Source organism: Phyllostomus discolor, chromosome 12 (assembly GCF_004126475.2).
Source record: "Phyllostomus discolor isolate MPI-MPIP mPhyDis1 chromosome 12, mPhyDis1.pri.v3, whole genome shotgun sequence".
Taxonomy (NCBI): Eukaryota; Metazoa; Chordata; class Mammalia; order Chiroptera; family Phyllostomidae; genus Phyllostomus; species Phyllostomus discolor.
Window position 1 is genome coordinate 35610170 of NC_040914.2, and position 19253 is coordinate 35629422.

At 52.3% G+C, this 19253-nt stretch overlaps 1 protein-coding gene across 2 annotated transcripts in view; it reads left to right on the forward strand.

The window, feature by feature from the left end:
* The window catches only part of ADAMTS17 (ADAM metallopeptidase with thrombospondin type 1 motif 17), a 188851-nt gene that overhangs the window by 102078 nt on the left and 67520 nt on the right, over window positions 1–19253 (forward strand). For both annotated transcript variants that reach the window (XM_036012953.1, XM_028502431.2), the window contains exons 9-10: window positions 2863–3003; window positions 4998–5148. In XM_036012953.1, the coding sequence (XP_035868846.1) occupies window positions 2863–3003; window positions 4998–5148 (292 nt within the window). The remainder of the gene's footprint in view (window positions 1–2862; window positions 3004–4997; window positions 5149–19253) is intronic.

Below are 19253 nucleotides of genomic sequence, written 5' to 3' on the forward strand. Positions count from 1 at the left end.
CTTGTTTCAAGGTCCACTCAGCTCGGGCCCTCAGGTTGTGACTGTGTCTGATGACCTGGGACGGCGGGTGACCCAAGGCCAGCCCATGTCCTTCCTGCCACAGTCACTTAAAATCACTGTGTGCGTCCCACCCCGCTCGTTTTTGCTAAATACCACGTTGCCAGAAGTGATAGATGCCCTGGGACCTAAACCTACAATAAGAGGTGTTTTTCAGTCAAGTAGTCCTTAATTTAAACTAAAAATAGCCTAAACCGTTGTTTACGGGAACCTCAACTATCCAGGCAGCCTGCCCCAGTGCTGGGTCATCAAACTGCAAGTGGATAAGGCACTTAGGGGGCCTTGGAACATTTTAAACCAGCCTGTGTGTGAGCTGTGGGAGAGAAAGCCGTGACTCCCGCTCCGCCGAGCGTGCTGGCCGGAACGTGCCTTGGGGAAGACTCCAGGGGCTGGCGGAGGGACGTTCTAAGGCCACACTCCACGTGGCGGCGTACAGTGACAGACCGTGCAGTCAGCTCTTCTGAGCAACGTTTGAAACGGAGTTTTGTCTCCTGAGAGGTCAGCTCCCCTGGCTGGCGGGGTCTGGCAGTGTGGGTGATGGGGTGGGGGGGCCTCGTTCCTTTCAGAGCCAGCCTGACCGCTGCAGAAAACTAGGACGCGGCTGTGGTGCCTGCGCTCAGATCTCCTTGACTGGTGGCTTCCCAGACAGCGTCCTTGTTTGGAGATCCCATCCGGTGGCCGCTGCTCGGGAGACCTCAGCCCAGCCTGGGGGGACAGGAGGCAGTTGGCTGTAACGGCGCGAAGCTAGAAGAACAGTTGACTCGAGTTCAGTCTGGGAGGAGGATCGGATGCTCCAAGGTTTTCCCCAGGCTCTGCTGACGCCTCGTCGTCAGAGATGCGACAGAGCGACTTTTTGTCAGGAGACGTTTCGCTTCCGTAACGTCTACGCATTTAATTCGCTGAGACCCATCACCATTTTCAGAGCGACCCGTCTGAGACCTCTGTCGCTGGGTTGATCTAAAGATATCCAATGAAACCCTAAATCAAATTTGAGGTGGCTTGGTGTACACCCTCTGCTAAGTGCAATTGAGAAACTAGTTAGCCGCTTCCTGGAAAGTGAATATGAAACAAAGATAGGACAGACAGACAGACAGGTCAATGGAGGGCTGATTATAGATATAGATAGATTAAAAAAAAGTAAAAAACTGAGTAATGGCCCTGGAAAACGACTCATCTTACTCAGCAAAGTAGCCACGGGAGACACCTCTCAATGGTTCCTTCTGGTCAGATTCAGCTGCTGGTTCCCCGGTGCTTCGCTCCACCCTGGTCGGATGGACACCCGGCTCCTGGCAGGAGGACAGCAGTGACGGCCACTGGGGACGGCCTGCTCCGCTCTGCTGAGTGGGCAGCCACTGTCCTGGACCAGCATGCCGTCAGGGGTGTGGCTTCTGCAACTCGGGGGCGCTTTCCCCAGCATGATGGAGAAAACCACCTGATAAGAATTGACAGCGTGCTCGAGCTGTGACGGCCCCTGGTGGGGACCCTGGGGTAGGAGGCTGCCCCGAGGGAACCCGGCGAGTCGAAGGAGCTCCTGGAGACCCAGGGGGGAGCCGGGGAGACGGGTCTGGACCGAGGAGCAGCAGCAGCAACGTGCCGTCCTCAGGAAGGCCCTTGGTGACACCGTCAAGGGACTGGTGACCCAAAAACCGGCTGGAGTAGGGAAACATAAAGGAAGTCTACTCAGGTGCTTTAAACGTTATATTTTAATTTACGCGATGAACATGTCGGTTTTCTTTTTTCCCCAGTTTTGTGATGGCGGGTGAAAGCCTTTTCTTGGAGGGTGGGCGCATTTGTCCTTTGGGCTTCTTGTCCCTGTTCCTCGCGCACGGGCCAGAACTCGGTGGCAACGTGTTGGAGTCCCTGTTCGGCCTTCTTTTATTTTCAGGTTGTGTAGAATGTAAGAGACCCTTGTGATGCAGTCTGGGGAAGATGTTTGTTTTTTTTTTTAAAGATTTTATTTATTTTTAGAGAGAAAGGAAGGGAGGGAGAGAGGGAGAGAAACATTGACCAATTTGCACCATTGTCTCCTAGCTCATCACCTGGCACTGGGGAAACTTCTAATAATGATTTTCGAATGAATGAAAGCACATCCCCCACCCCGCCCCGCCACTGGGCTGTTAACAGAGAATAGGCATCCTTATGCTTGTTGAGACTTTCCCCTTTGAGTCTCTGGCTGTCTGACCTCCCGTGTTCTGTGCCTCGGTTTACCCAGTGCCAGCGTGTGTGCAGTCAGATCATTGGTCAGCGTGGGGTGCGTGCTCGCTCACCCCTGTCCGCACAGGCATCCTGGCGCGTGTTAGGTACCTACGGGCAGGGAAGGCGACAGGTACGATCTGGGTGGACCCAGGTGGAACGGTGCAAAAGACCAGAAAGCCCATTTTTCACTCATTTGATGATCTGCACCACGATATTCTCTAAGTCAGAGTTTTGGGTGGCTCCCCACTAGCCCGTCACACATCGACCTTTATTCAAGTCTGCAAAACACTTAGATCATTTAGGGGGCGGGGTGGGGGGTATGTCAGTGCTGCAAAGCAAGTCTCGTCATTGGAAACTGTAGTGTCCCCGTGAATATAATCTCTTCATTCATTGGTTTGTCGTGTAGCAAATGGTATGAGTGCCTTTTGGCTCCACATTCATTCACTAAGTGAGCAGCTCATCACCGTCTTTACCTCCCTGTGACCTTGTGACTCCTGGTCGGCGCTGGGAGGGCAGTGGGCGTGACCCCGTGTCACCTTCCGTGTTTGAGACCGGAGCTCGGGAGCCTGTAGCCTAAGTGTCGCTCTCTCCTCTCCCGTCCCTCGGCAGCTTGGGGATGAACCACGACGACGACCACTCGTCCTGCGCCGGCAGGTCCCACATCATGTCGGGGGAGTGGGTGAAGGGCCGGAACCCCAGCGACCTCTCCTGGTCCTCCTGCAGTCGGGACGACCTTGAAAACTTCCTCAAGTAAGTCCTCGAGCCCTTCGATGCCTTCCACACCCCACAAAGGGTAATGCTTCCAGGGGACACCGTAGTTGGGTCTCAGTAAGTTCGAGGAGGGGAGGGGAGTCTCTCTGAGAAGTCTCGGCTGGACGACAGCTGTGGTCGGTGCAGAACCTCTGGTTTCTGCCCGCTTCCTCCCACGTGGACCTCCGGTGTGATGCGGGGTGCCCGGCTGGCATTCACCGATGCTCGTCGGCCGGTCGAACTGTCAGGAGAGTGGGCGTGTCCTGACCCCGGGTTCATCTTCCTGCGGTGTCCTGTGAGTGGACACCCCAGCAGCACTGGTGGCAGCCGTGGGATGTACGTGTCCCCCGCGTGGGGCCGGGGTGGGTTTACCTCCCGGATACTCACTGCCCAGAACGTGTCTGTGTGTTCTTGGGTTTCCGTGGGAGAGCCGCCCACCTGATTTCACACCTTTGTCACACAGAGTCTGTGCCATGTCCCATGCCCCGTGGGGGCCCCTTAGTGTCAGGGCCTCGGGGCCGGTGGGCGGCAGACCCTGGTCGCTTCCCCACTTGGCTGCATCCGTCTGCACAGCCCGTGGGGATGGGAGGGCCTCCGTGGGCCTCGCCCGCCACGGAGCTTTACGGCCCAGTGACACGCTCAAGTACCAGCGAGTTCGGGTGCACCAGCAGAGGCAGCACTCCGGCGTCTGCCCTTGCCCTGGGTCTTCTTTCATGGCGGTCCCCGGAGACAGGGAAATGCAGTGGTTCACTGGGCTTAAAGATGGACTCATTCGTTTTCAGAGTCTAGTTCCTGTGAGTCCTCAAGGCCGCAGAATCTGCACGAACTGTGGTAGCCCATTGGCATGGTTTTGTTTCACGCACAGGGTCCAGGAAACAGGGCAGGGTGTGCTCATTTGTTCACACACACAGTGCTGGTGCCACTGCCTCTGTCTGAGTGCTGTGTGTGTGTGTGTGCGCGCGTGCATGTGTGCCTGAGTCTGGGACAGGTGGCCCTGGGGGTACCTAGGTGCGTGCAGCTCTTTTCATTTTTTAAAAACAGTTTATTTATTTCTTTTTAGAGTGAGGGGAAGGGAGGGAGAAAGAGAGGGAGAGAAACAGCAATGTGTTACTGGCCTCTTGAGCGCCCCCTACTGGGGACCTGGCCTGCAACCTGGGCATGTGCCCTGACTGGGAATCGAACCCGCGACCCTTTGGTTCACAGGCCAGCGCTCAATCCACTGAGCCACACCGGCCAGGGCTGCAACTCTTTTTCTTCCGGAATCTTAACAAGAGGCCAGCTTCTCTTTCTTCTACCATCTGCCCTGTTTGCAAAATTAAAAAACAAAAACATTCAAATCATTAACCTCCTAATGTAGCTGCAGCCTCACAGCCCTCGTTCAGTTTCTCAGAGATGCTCTCAGCATCTCCAAACACCCCCATCCTGTTGCAACCCTGAAACCCTCTGCAGAGTGCGCCCCTGGCCGCCTCAGAGGGATGGCAGAGGTGTCGTCAGGTAGGACACCTGCTCCAGCCAGTTGCCACAGCCTGCCGGGCTGGCCGGCTGGCCCTCTGAGAGGATCTGCAGGGTCGGAAAGGAGCACTTTGTTTTTATTTAAAATAAAGGACAACAACCCTAACTCCTAATAAAGGAAATATTTTTTCTCTTAGTAACTTTTGCTCAAAGCCATATTCTAAGAAAATATCAGAGGAACCTATTACAAAAGTGCTTTCATCCACGAAAGCGCTCAGACTCCCTGAGAAAAAGTACATGAGCCTCGTGGGTGTTACTCCCAGGCCCTTGCCAGTTGCCAAGCTGCCGTTGCCTCGGGAGTCAGGATACCGACCCGGCCACGTGGAAAAAGAGCAAAACGTTAACAAAGCCAAGTCCTCATTTTTGGTGCCTGGACCGCTTTCCCATAAACCTCCAGAGGCGCATCCTTCTCAGTGACTGAGAATCAGGATAAAAACCTGGGTGGTGCCTCTGCAAGCCGACTTGCCTCTTGGCTGTTTCAGGTCGAAAGTCAGCACCTGCCTGCTGGTCACGGACCCCAGGAGCCAGCACGCCGTGCGCCTCCCACACAAGCTGCCCGGCATGCACTACAGCGCCAACGAGCAGTGCCAGATCCTGTTCGGCACCAACGCCACCTTCTGCAGAAACATGGAGGTAAGCAGCCCCGGGGCAGGGTTGGGGGGCCTCTGGCTTCCCCTGGGGGACACGGGTACTCACACTAGACGCACACATGCATGCAAAGGAGCACACGCATATATACATGTACATGCACACACTCACATACATGGGCACACGCATACATCTACCCTGTGCTCACTCACACACACTCACCCATACCCAGCCAGGAAGGAGTGGGCTGCAGATCACGCCCAGGTGTATCGGTTACCGAGGGAGATGAGAAACCTCAAAGGGAAGGCAGGTGACCAGGTATTTTATTTTCCTTCATCAGCATCTTTTTGTTGGACGGGGACCATGAGAGGTCAACAAGTGAAGGTCAGCTCAGCAATGAAACATATAAGCTCAAAATACAAATATATGTAGACTGAGATCTTCCTGTTTTGTAAGTGGCCGTGAAACTGGACGCTTGTTTCTTTCTGCAGCTCGCCAGGAACCACAACATGTTTCCCTGCCTGCCTTTTCCTTGCGTCTTCCCCGGTACTGAAGTCCAATTGGCCTTTTCCTCCCCTTAATTTCACATTAAGACAGTTATGGGGATGAAAACTGTGAATCAGCCAATAAACAACACAATGGAGCTACAGCTCCTGGGTCAATAAGGAAGTACATTGTTCACCCCTCTGATGCCTTAAGCTCCATGTCATGGTGGGTTGTAAATGCATATTAGCCATTGGTAGTCCATCTCACTAAGAAACAATGCACCTTTGTACTCATGAGGGTTCGTGACATACTCCCTTTAGATATCAGTCTCCTTGAGGCCCCACGAACGTCCCACGTCTCCAAATGGACAGTGCCACCCTCTTCTTTACACTAATAAGCACACCCATGACACCTCACGATGTCTCCAGTTGTCTCAGAGGAAGTGGCGAGGCCCACTTTTCAACAACATGCTCCAGATCTCTCGTGGTCCCCTTTAATAGGAAAAGGAAAATAGTGCTTACTAGACACCATGAACAAGAAAGGAAAACATGGCCAGCCAGGAGGTTCAGGGGAATGGATATCGTGAAGGCATTACAACTCCAAAAATCTGGAGGAATTTCTGCAAAACCACACTCAGGCCTGGCAGTTCGGAGCGGTGCCTGTGTTCCCAAGTCCTGGGCTCCCCCAGAGGCCGCTGCCCAGGAGAAGTTCCCTGGCAAGGTGCTCAGCCAGCCTCGCTCTGCAGAGCCATCTCGGGGAGAGGGGGCTTGGAAATGCACCTCGACATTCATGAGGCAGCTGGGGCATCTCTTGTCTTAAAACTTTCTAGAACTTTAAGCCTGTTACAGAGAAGAAAGTCATAATGAACTTTAACAGAGGTTGGACCCCGCCAAAGAAATAAAACCGCAAAACACACATGCACTGACAAGTCGAAGCGATTCTTTTTCTGGAATACAAATCGTAAAAACCGAGAAGAAAAGAAACGGGACAGATTACGTTTTGAGGAAAAATTCGTGGCCAGCGTTTTCGTCTTGCTGCTGCCTTTGGTCAGGGACAAACGCATATTCCTGGTAGAAGGTAGGGGCCCGCTGTCTCAGGAGATATGTCTTTGTTACTGTATAAAATAACTCAGGTCCGTGGATCGATTTCAGAGGACTTGTGAACAGGGAGAGGAAAGACGTTACGCCTTTATTTTTCTCTAACCTGTAACCGAAATGAGTATTTCCTTCACTTGGGAATGCAGGCGTACGCCACAGCTGTATTCCCGGCACCCGGGAGACATGATGAGGCATCACTGATCTTTTTATACTGCGTGACAGTTGCGGCCGATATCTCAAAATACCATTTACATTCACCACTGCTTCAAAATTTCTTAGGCTGTGGCCGGCTGGCTCAGTTGGTTGGAGCATTGTCCCATAGACCAAAAGGTTGCCGGTTCGATACCCAGTCAGGGCACGTACAAGACGCAACTGATTGATATTTCTCTCACATTGATGTTTCTCTCCCTCTCTCTCTTCCTACCTACCCCTCTCTCTAAAATCACTAAGCAGGTCCTCAGGTGAGGATTTAAAAAAAAAAAAGCAAAACTACAGTTCTTAGTAGACCTAGGGCTAAATCTTATTATATAGTGATCTGACAAAGACACCCATATTATGGTCAGCATGCTATGCATTTGGTAGTTACTTTTATATTTTGAATTATGTTTGAATTTAACTGCTCTCTTGGGAATCTTATGTACTTTATCCTTACACACTGGCAAATATTATGCTGAGGAAGAGGTTCAGGGTCTCCCCCGGAGGTCTCCTAGCACGAGGCCCGGTGCTGGGCACCCAGCGGTGGTGGGGTCCGCTGCAGGAAGGGCCGGCTTGGGTGGGTTGTGACTCTTACGTAGGAAGAAGCTCCTTCTCCTAGACTCCCATTCTGTTCTTCTTAGGCCTTCACCACTTGGGGCCACGTTAAGACTAATCCACATGAAGAGCCACTTGCTCGCTCCGAGGCAGAGGGTGAATGAGTTGGGGCAAACGTCACTGCAGTTGATTCGGGGGCAGCCTGGCTTCAGGCAGTAACCAGGTTCCTGCTTTCCTGAACATCTGCCTGCCGGAGCACCAGGGAAAGTTAGAATTCAGTCCATTCTCATTTCTGGGGGCCCCGGGGACCCCCAACACCACCACCACCGTGTCTTTCGTGTCTGCAGAATGCTGGTATTGTAAGGCTCAAAAAGCTGTCCATGGAAATAAGAACTACCACCAAAAAAAAAAAAAAATTGGCATCAGCTAGCTGGCATTTGTTGCAGAAGTTATTGGCAAATAGAGCTGTCTCCTCTTTTAGCCAATGGTAATGTGATGTTTTTAATTCAATAAAGCGTTTCAAGAAAGGCCAAACCTAAACGTCATAAACAGTGGGTAGTAAATATTTATTAGAAAGGGGAAACGAACTTTACGCAATTAGCCCAATCCATCTTTTTTATGACTCCAAGCTCCTCCCGTCCTTGTCCTTGTCCTTGTCCTTGTCAGTGGTCGCTGCAGAGCAAGGTCGCCCGTCCAGGAGGCTTCCAAGCTGGCGGAGCCCAGACGCTCTGCCAGGTGAGACCGAGGGCGGGAAGGCCAAGCGTAGGTAGTGTCAGCAGAAACGGGGCGTCTGGCATTGCTCCTGGAGACAGAAGCAGGAAGTGGGGAGCCGGGCAACATGCTGGTGGTGCTCTTGGGGGGGGGGGGGGGAGCACAAAGCCCTCACCCTGTCTCCCCATGACAGCGACAATAGTCCAGCCCCTCCCCCATCACCCTGGTTCCTGGAGATTCTCAGTTGAAAGGTACTAGTAGTGGCCCCTCCCCCACTCGCCCTCCCTGCTTCCTGGCAGTGCATTTCACCCCCATTGCTCCAAAGCGCCCACGTGCCTGGTGGGGAAGGCTGAGCTGGGAAGTGATGGGCACCGGCCTCGCGAGTGCACGTCAGTGCCGTTGTGCCCGGGATCCTGGCCTTCCCAGGGCACTGGGGTGGGCGTCTCCTCCTTTCTTGGGGACGGAAGCTGGAAGCCCATTGTTTCAGGAGAGCAGGAGTGACTAGTGACTTTTAGGAGTTCAAGGGCCTTATGCCTTTTTTCTCCCTCATGTTCACGTTCTTGCTCTTTTCCATGTCATTCTCTCGGCCTTCCCGTGTCGCCTGGAGGCAGGCGCTGTCTGTAGGGCCCCACGGTGCAGAAGCTGGGCTCTGGCGTCAGGCTGCCCAGCGGCGGTGTGCCCTGCTTCCGGAGCACGTGACGTTGTCTCTGTGCCTCAGCCTGCTCATCTGCACAGTGGGAAAAGCCATTCTCCTTACACATCACGGGGTGGTCAGGAGGGTCAGGGACACATGAATGAGGGCCCTCAGCGCCCAGCAGGCACTCAGTCAAGGTCAGCTAGTATTGTTTTTCCCACGGCCTCATTTCCCAGGGCCAGTGGGAGCGGCGACGTGGTTTAGCTGGTCCTTCCTTCCCACGTCTTTCTCCATGCTGCCCTCTCTACTCCTCCGGGCGCTCTGGGCACCTGGGACCCCCAGGGACGGCGTCTCCACATGCAGCGTCTCTTCCGACACGCAGTCCCTGGGCTGGGAAGCCTCTTCTTGTCCTTTCCCAAGTCCCACGGAGGTACCCAGGGGCGTCTTTCTTTTAAATTACTTTTTATCTTTCTTCTCCAGTTGCAGTGGGCATTTAATAGTATTCTGTATGAGTTTCAGGTGCACAGCCTTGTGGTGAGACAATCAAACACTGTGCAAAGTGACCCCCCCCCGATGTTTCCAGTACCCACTGGCACCTCACGTATTTATCACAGTTGTCTTGGCTCCGTTCTCTACACCGTACTTCCCGTCCCCGTGACTGTTTTGTGACCACCCATTTGTACTTCTTGATGTCTTCATGCCCGTGGATGTCTTGATCTGTAAAGACCCCTGTGGTGTCCAGGAAGCTGCCAGATCGTCAGAATTCCACCTTGAACAAAGGTATCCTGTCCTCTGACGTTGGTTGCTTCTCAGTGTGGAGGGGTCACTGGCGCCTCCTCCAGGGATCGTGAGAAGTTTCTAGGCCCCAGTCCACCTCTCCTCTGTGAGAGTCCCCTGGGCTGCAGGTATTTCTTTTCACACAGCCGCCCCTCTGTCCCCAGATGGGGCCTCTCAGCTCACTTAGGGGAGCTGCTGACCTAGAGGAAGCCTGCCCCTTTAATGCCCGCGTACCTGGCCGGTATGGGCAGCCGGTCGGCCGGCCCGCCCGGAGCCTCGCCCTGCCCCTCAGACAGACGGGCGGTGCGGTAGGACTCCGGGGTGGACGCCAGGTGGAAAGCAGGCCTGCCCGCCTCGGTCTCCGCTTCCTGCCCAGCAGCTGCAGCCTCTCTCGAGGCTGTTGGACTTTGGCAGCAGATGGCCCCAATTTTCCAGAAGTGTTTGAACGTTTACAGTAGACTGCGTCCTCAGAGAGCCCTCCAGCTCTCTGCACGTCGTGTGTGAGCCCGCGGGCGGCTCTCGCTCCGCCTCGCCAGCCGAGGGCCTGGGTGCCCTGGCTCTGCCCACGTTCAGAAGCAGCCGCCCCCCCAGGTGGCCCCGGCCAGGCGATGGTCTCTGCAGCCTTCAGGAACGTGGCAGGAGCGAGCAGACTGGGGACTCACGGAACCTCCCAGAAGTGGGGCTGGCATGTTGTCCTGGGTGAGGCCTTCACACTTCAGCAGGATGTGTGGGAAATTTGGATTAGTCACTTTTTGTCCAGCTCTTAGTATTGTATCTGATCTTCCTTTTGGCTTGTTTATCAGCAACACATTTCCGAGGGTTTTCATACGACCACCCCCTTCAGTGTGGTTTGGTGTCAGAGCGCTACCCCAGACACTCAGCGGGTGCCCCATGAGGACGAGCTTCAGGGTCGCCTGGGGAGGACTGGAAAGAGACACAACCAGCTGAAGGAGAAAAATACGGTGCAGCCTTGAGTGCATGCATGGTGGTGCCTGTCTTCTGAGGAACCCCGGCCCTCCCTGCAGTTCCACAGTGTTCCAGGGAAGGCGGCTCGGCATGGGCTTGTTACGTAGCATCTCAAGGAACTTTGCAGCAAAATACGATTGACGTGACTTTCACTTGCCAGATATTAAAGGTAGCCGATGACCTAACAGGTGCCTGAACCAGGGAGCTGTTTCATGTTCTTGCTCTTTGCAGTGTGGGCCGATGGCTCTCCACCGCTACTTCCTGACTTCTGGGGAAGGAGTTGGGGGGCTCTGGGCAGCCCACCCCTGATTTGGCTTGAGAGACTGCACCTTTGTCTGTCCCCACACTGTTTTAATGGGCTTTTCATGTAAGCCAAAGATAATGCTTCCCAACAACGCTTACCATCAAAACACTGCAGGCGGAGGGCCCAGGGTGTTCTAGTCACTGCAGCCCTGAGGCTGACGCAGGTGGCAAGGTCGTAAGAGGCAGAAGTGGAACGGGGGCCTGGGGACCCACAGAGGCAGTGTAAGCCTTCTGGGGTCAGGTCAGGGAAGGCCCCAGTGCTGCAGCTCCGGTGGGTGACTCAACTGTGTTTCATCATCCGCAGAGTGGTAGCAGGGACAGTTCCTGTCTCACGAGGCTGGTGTGAGCAGTGATGACACCACTCCGACCAAGTGTGTAGGCAGCCTGGTGCCCAGGTGGGCAAATGTGTAGGGCATGTCCGTTCTTCTCTCTCTCTAGTGCAGCCACGCGGGGCTTTACTTGCAAATGTATGCATTTGTCCACTCATTCCGTTCATCCATCCATTCAGTGAGTCTTTTCTGGGCCTGTCCGATGTGCTGCCACACGGGTCCTCACAAGATGAGGAGGTGACATGAAGCAGCTGCCCCCCATGAGGGATCGGGGGGACAGGAAGTGAGACACACAGGAGTGTCACCCAGGAGAACTACTTGAATGAGCGTGCGCTTAAAACTCTGATACGTGCTTCCTGGTGGGAAGACTTCACAAGGGCAAGGCCCTTGGGTTTGGCCTTGAAGACCACAGCGACGATTTCCTGTCTCTCCACTACGATTCCTAATTCCAGGTCTGGTTCCTTTTCTGGACTGAGCTCCCTGCGGGTGGGCCGCAGGTCATGCTCGCTGTCTGCATTACAAGTCTGGTACGGCACAGTGCAGCCCGCAGGGAGGTGGGCCTGGAGACGGGGCGGGCCGGGCGTCGAGGCGAGAGGCAGGTGCAGCAGCCTCCTCGGGGCGCAGAGGCCCGTGGGATGGGGGTGATCAGGCGCGCTGAAGGCGCTGGGGAGCTGCAGGGAGAGGGGAGGGGCAGGAACTGCATGAAGAGTGGGGTCTGCATCACAGTGGTTTTAACTGGGACCCCAGGGAGCGAAGGATGCTGTAAGCCAAGTTTTCCGTGTTTTCAGAAGATGTTCAGAAAATGCCGTTGTCCAAAGACCTGCAGGTAACAAGGGTAGTTGTCCCGATGAGAGAGCAAGAGGACCTAACCAGGCCGGGGTGTCGAGGATGAAGAGAAAGGGTGCCCCCGGGGAAACACCATATTGCTGTCTGATTTTCAGTCCCTCTGACCAGTGCTTCAGGAACGTGCCTTGCAGGCACTGACTACTTATAGCAAAGACCACCTCCGTCACGGGCGCCCGGGCATCAGTGTGAGTCTTCCGAGTTAGCTTGCATTTCCCGAATAAGCCCTGCATGCCCAAGGTAGTAAACCCAAATGAAGCCACGTATATATTTCCTTTTGTCATACAAATAGTAGCCTACTGCCAGACTGTCGTGCACCTTAACTTTTTTTCTCTTAACAGTGTGTCTTATTGTTCAGTACCCATGTACGTAGTGGTGCCTGTCCATTTTTTTGACGACAGATTTTTTTTAAAAAACCTTTTTAGACTTAAGAGCTCCACAAGTCGTCTATGCCTTTCAAACATCCTTTTCCTGCGTTCACATCTGGCAGAATCGCAGGACCATTATCAGAGCCAGGAACTGAGCGTTGGTACAAGTAACATTCAGGCTTCACCGGCTTTCCCACCGTTGCCCTTTTTCTGTACCAGGGCCCTATTTTGCGTTGAGCTGTCAAATCTTCATCTCCTCGAGTCTGTGGCCGTCTCTCAGTCGGTCTTTGTCTTCCTCGACCTTGACACTTGAGGGGTACCGGTCAGTAACGTTGCAACCTGGGTTTGTCCGATGTTTCCTCATGACCGGGCTGAGGTCCTGCATTATTGGGAAGGAGGGCGCAGAAGTGAGGTTGTGAATACACCTCAATCCTGGCGATATGAACCTCTGGTGGCGGTGGTGGCATCTTAAAGGACTCTCCACTGTCACTTGTCACTTTGCCTTCTGTCATCACTGCTGAGTTTGTCTAGAGCCGTGTCCCTGCCTCGGTACTGCTGGCATCGGGGGCTGGATGAGTCCCTGTTCTGGGTTGTCTCGTGCACTCTGGGATGTTCGTCGTCATCACTGGCCTCTGCCCACTGCAAGTCAGGAGCCTCATCTGAAGTTCTGTCGGGGAAAGACCGGCTTCTCACCTCACGCTGTGGTTTCGGGTGGCACTGAGTTCCTTGCAGGTTGTTGGGCCGAGGGCGTCAAGCTTCTTGCTAGCAAGTTGGTCGGAGGCTGCACCCAGCCTCTGGTTCTTCTCAACATGGCAGCTTGTCCGTCAAAGCAGGCCAGCCCAGAGGGCAGCAGCGTCTGCTAGGAAGGCAGAGATGAGGGTCTCTAAAAGAGCCTACTCACGTGCAGGACAGGCAGTCATTCTTCTGCATGCTGCGGATAAAAGCAAATCAGTAGTTCCATCCCAAGTTCAAGGGGAGGGCGTTGCGCAAGGGCCTGAATAGAAAGAAGGAGACAGAAATCACTGGAGCCGTGGAAGAAAACCGCCTCCTGCTACCAAGTGGGGAATCTCTCTATTCTACATAGTATGTGCTCTGTTTCAAATCTTGCCTCCATCTCATCCTTCCAGTTGTCTCCTTCACGGGCTATGAGTGGACACCTACGTGGGTATTGCTCACTCTGTCTTCTGCGTGTGTCTCATAACCCACCTTTATTTGGGTTTTCCTAATCCTTTTCTCTCCAGCTGCGTTCTTTGGGACTTCTTCAGATCTGCTTTTTAGTCACCCAACCTCTCTGTTGGCGGTGTCCAAATAAATCCATTGATTTTTTTCAACAATTATATATTTAATCTTTTAAAATTCTTTCTGTTTTCCTTTTCAAATTTACTTGATCGTATTGAATAGCATCTCATTGCTAGCTTGTTCACATGACCCCTAGTTCTCTAAACATTTTATAGATAGTTATTGTGTATTCTGAAACTGCTCATCCTGGTGTCTAAGCACCTGGGGAATTTAAATCTTTTTGTTTGTTGTTTTAGCCAACTGTCACTCATGTTTTTGTGTTTAATCGTGAGTATTGAACATAAATACTCAGGATTCCTTTTTATTTTTAAGATTTTATTTTTAGAGAGGGTGCAGGGAGAGAGAAACATCAATGTGTGGCTGCTTCTCACACGCCCCCTACTGGGAACCTGGCCCACAACCCAGGTATGTGCCCTGACTGGGAATCAAACCAGTGACCCTTTGGTTCGCAGGCCGGTGCTCAATCCACTGAGCCACACCAGCCAGGGCTGACCATGGGATTCTGAGAGCCTGGAGAGCGGTTGTTCCCCTTCAGGGAGACTGTATATTTGGATTGAACCAATTCTTCTAGAACAAGTAAACACCTCTGCAGACTCCCTGGGTGTCCGGTAAAGCTCGTGGCCTTGCTGCCAGTCCAAGGGGAGGCTTATTTCCTTAATAGCACTGTCAAGATCGGCTCCAGCACCCAGGGGAGCTCCCCCCTTGCACGTGCTCACCACAGATTGGAACGGGACTGTCTGTGTGTATAAATACACTTGACCCTTGAACGGGGCAGGAGTAGGGGCGCCAACTGCCCGCGCCGTCAAAAACCCACGGGTAACTTCAGCCAGCCCTCCACACGCACGGATCCCCAACCACAGACTGAAAATACAGTTGGCCTTCAAACAATGTCGGCGTGACCTGCGTGGGTCCATTTACACACAGGTTTTTTAATCCGAGTGTCACTGGATATGTGCAATTATAACCCACCTAGTTCAAGGCTCAACTTTGTGCATTCCATATTGACTGCCTTGAATAACATGGCCTTTGCTTCTGGTGAGCTCAGCAATAAGAATGGTGTTTCACCTGTTCCTGTGTCAGGAGATCAGCCCTGCCTCCCCCAGAGTATCTCGTTTGTTTGCGCTGGTTGGAGGCAAACGGTGCCTCAGGCACACTCCTGTGTCACTCCTCCTGCATCCTCACCCAGGAGCACAGTGGAGTGAACGCGTTTCCACTTCTAGCTCCCTCCTCTCCATTGCCTCCACCAGCCCATGTCCTAGGGATCGATATGTTACCTTTCTGAGTTCTTCTATTGCAGTCTATCTCATTAGCCTGCTCTGCCTGGCTCCTCCCCCAGCTGGGAAAGAGAAAGAGCGTGGTGTATCTACCGACACGCTGCTACTGCTCCCGCCCTGTTCTCTTGTTATCCGTGTCTTTCTGCCTCATCGGAGTTCACAGTGTAATTCATCCTGGTCTCCAGCTTCAGGCCCCAGTGGTTTCAGTCTGTGCTCACCCAGGTGCTTTAGCCATGCGTTTTTCATTTATTGCTTAGTTGACGAGTCTTTCCTCAAAACAAAAAACAAAACAACAACAACAAAAAAAACGGTGGTGGTGGGGGATCAACTCTTTGCATGTGCACAGTGTTTTTCTGTTACCGAAACACTTGAGCTGCAGTTCAGTTGACATAAACGTCTCGGGTCACGTTTTCTTGCCTGTGTCTTTCTAAACATGGCTCCACCGACCCTGGCAGCCAACCTGCCGCCGTGGAGAGAAACCTGCCTGTCGCCTGATGCCATTCCCCATTGTGTCAGAGGCTCGATCGTTTGCCTGGGCACCCCACGTACTGTTTGCTTTACCCGTGAGAGCCAGTAACAGTATCGGGACTTGCCTCTGTGTTCACCAATCTTTACCACTTTTCCTGGAACAGGGCTTTGCTTTTCAATTGGGGACTGAGATCTGTTTTCATCCCAGGATATGGTCTTGAGTTTGTATTCAGATCCCTTCTCTGTTCCATTGCTGTAGTGTTCTCCGTTAGGGGTCCTGTCCTTTAGCGGTCCTGTGCCTCTAACCCAGCTCTGAGTCCTTGACCTTGACAGGCTTCTGCCTCCTCATTGGAAAAGTGAAAAAAAAAAAATAGAAAAAGCCCCATCCTGCCTGCCTCCCACCTGCGCTTATGTCTGACCTCCTGTGCGTGTCTTCCATATCTGTCACTTCCTCTTCATTGTTTTTGGAATGATGTTTATATTTACTTTTTCTCAGTCATCAGCCCCATCCGTTCGCCTCCCTGCATGTTCAGTGGTGCCTCCTCCATGCTGTTTTCCAGGTTGCCTTCGCCAGCCATCTGATTTTATTTTCTCAGACATTTCTCAACCAAGTTCTGATAATTCAGATGGTATCTCTTTCGCCCTGTCCATCTTTTTTTCCCCTGAGTTCTTGTGTATTTGCAAATGCAAAGAAAAAAAAAAAGACAGAGTTACTGTGTTTTTCAGAAACTTAATGCACACACGCTTGCCAATTATATTTAGCCATTCCGTGACCATACTCTCTGGTGAGCATTCTCCACCTGCTTTCTCCCCCCTGTTCTTTCTCCCTTTGTTGTTTGTGCTATCTTAGTATAGATCCCCTGCTGATTATTTTCCGTTGTTCACCCCCGAGTTATTTCTGGAGCAGCTAAGTATAGGATGCTCGTGCCGGAGAGAGCCAGGGCGGTTTCCAGGCTGGCGGGCGTTCTCCTTAGGAGAGAAGCGTGTAGAGACTCCTCACCACACAGAGTCTCTCTCCTGCTCTGAGACAGACATTTCCCTGGAATTTCCATATGGTTTATCCCTGAAATTTCCTTTTGCAGTCCAAATGTCCCTGATTCTACCTGTGACTCATCGGGCCCAGAATCTTCCATCACCAGTCTAAGCATGCATCTCTCTCTCTTTCTTTCTCTGTTAAATTTTCTTTCCTCCTTTCTCCCTCCCTCCTTCCCTCCTCTCCTCCCTTCCTTTCTTTCTTCCTTCTTTCCTTCTTTTCTTCCTTCCTTCCCTCCCTTCTTTCTTTCTCTCCGTCTACTGTCTTTCTTTAGTAAATAGTTTTATCGAAGAATAATATGCATATGGGGATTGTGTATGGATCCTAAGTTTAGGGCTTGCTTCATTTTCATAAAGTGAACACCCCTGTGCAACCACTACAAGGGGTAAGAACCAGGATATGAACCTCAGGGTGGGGACTCCCCAGTCCTGTGTATCTGACCTAGGTCAGGGCCCTTGACCTCCACTAACATCTGCCTCCTCGCTGGAAAAGTGGAAAAGGGAGATCAAGCCCATCCTCCCTGCCACCGCAGCTGGGGCGAGCCTCCGGATGACAGATGTCAGAGCACTCTTTCATTTGTAAAGCGTGACACAAATGCCACCTAGCCATCTAAGAGGTCTCAGAAAAGCAGGTATTAGTAGTCCACTCCACTCATCCAGCAGTGAGAGGGAAACGCAGATGGGCCAGTGCTGGGCTTGGGCACACAGAGCCATGCTGGGGGCCGAGTCTGGGTCACAGGCTGTAGCTCTGATGTCACCGTGTCTGCTCATGCCCCTTGTCTGTTTTTTTTTAAAAGATTTTATTTATTTATTTTTAGAGAGGGAAGGGAGGGAGAGAGAGAGAGAGAGAGAGAGAGAGAGAGAGAGAGAGAGAGGCATCAATGTGCGGTTGCTGGGGGTTATGGCCTGCAACCCAGGAATGTACCCTGGCTGGGAATCGAACCTGGGACACTTTGGTTCCCAGCCCACGGTCAATCCACTGAGCTACACCAGCCAGGGCTCCCTTGTCTGTTTTCATACCAAACAACAAGTCCACCACCCTCCTCACTCCCACCACTGTCGTCTCCTTTGTTTTTGAACTTCACATAAATAGAATCGTATAGTATTCTCTTGTTTTAAGAGACCACAGTTTATCTGTTCTGCTGTTGATGGGCACTCGGGTGGTTTTCACCTGTGGGACTAATACAGATACTCTTTCTGTGAGCATTCTTGACAGTGTTTTGGGTAAATGTACCCACACGTATCTATTGGACGCATACCTAGGAGTGGAACTGCTAGATATTAGAACATACATGTCTTCAGCTTTGATAAATACTGCCAAAGAGTTTTTTTAAGTTTCTGAGCCAAGTTAGATTCTCATCATTGGTTTGAAGTCTTATCACAACACCTCCTTGCCAACACTTGGTTTTCTCCATCTCTCCTTTTAGCCATTCTTCCTGGCAGGTGTGTAGAGGTATCTAATGGTGATTTTAATTTGCTTTTCCGTGGTGACTGATGAAACTGGTCACCTGTTCCCATGGTTATTGGCCATCCTGTATGTTTAGATATCCTTTTTTGTAAAGTGTGTATTTAAGACTCTCACCTATTTTTCTACTGGATCTTTTTCTTGATGTATAGCAGTTTTTTAAAAATATATATTCTAGATATAAATTTTTTGTTGGTGCATTACAGATATCTCTCCCATGCATTATAAATATCTTCTCTCACTTTCTTACAGTTGTCTTTTGAGGAGCAGAAGTTCTTCATTTGGATGTAGCATAACTCATCAGTGCTATCCTTTATCGTGCATACTTTTTGTGTTCTGTTTAAGAAAGCTTTGCCTGGCCTCACTCTCCTTTTTTTTTTTTTTTTTTTTTTTTTGGTGCTAGAACAGTTTTATGGGAAAGCACTGTCTATAAAATGCATAATAAACAGTTTACGCCACCTTCTTCCTCTCTCTCCTGAAGGGCCAGTTATGTGTCCTAATCCCGAGCCCTCCTACCCCATAAATTCACCTCCCGGGTCAGCCTTGTCCCCGGAGCACCTGCCCGCACACTGACACCACACCCTCGATGGGCTCTCGGGTCAGAGTGCACCGAGTCACACATTTAACGAGGTGCGGCCTGTCTTTATGGGGCCAGCTGGTGCTGCGCTCGAGGCTCTTATCTTTTTACCGTTCTAACAGGGACGCCGGGGCTCTTCTGAACCCGAGTGCGAGACATTCCACCGAAATCACCAACTTCTCCCAGTGCAGAGAGCGGCTCCAACATACTTGGAAAATGAGAAGGGGCTGTGGGCTTTTCTTAGCTCGTCGTCACGGCCCCTTCAGCTCTGCTTCCCTGCCTCTTTTCGACTTTGTTCTTGTCCCTTCCACTTTCAAGACATTTTTTGACGCTAGTCAGTGGAGGTGACAGCGTGCATCTTCCATGCAGAGGTTTGAGGTGACTTGGAACAGCAGGCCTCAGAACGGAGCATGGCACGCTCTGGGCGAGCCCCGCTGTGACTCCCCGGAGCTGTGCACACCCTACCCAGAGTGCACCCCCAGCCCCACCAGCCATGACCCGGAGGGTGGCGTTTCCCACTCCAGCCCAGGCTTTATCTCCACGGATTGGATTTGGCATCGAGGAAACACTGTGTCTTTAAAAGCGCCTTAAGGACATCTGGTCTCAATTTCCAGACCACGAGGCGAGGATTTGGGTGCAAGTAGTTTATCTGGGAGGTGATCCCAGGAAGCGCTGTGAGCGGGGGCAGGGAAGCGGAGGGGAGAGGAGAGGCCAAAGAGGTGCACAGATGGGCAGGTGACCATGTGGACCGTGGGGCCACCGACCGCCCTG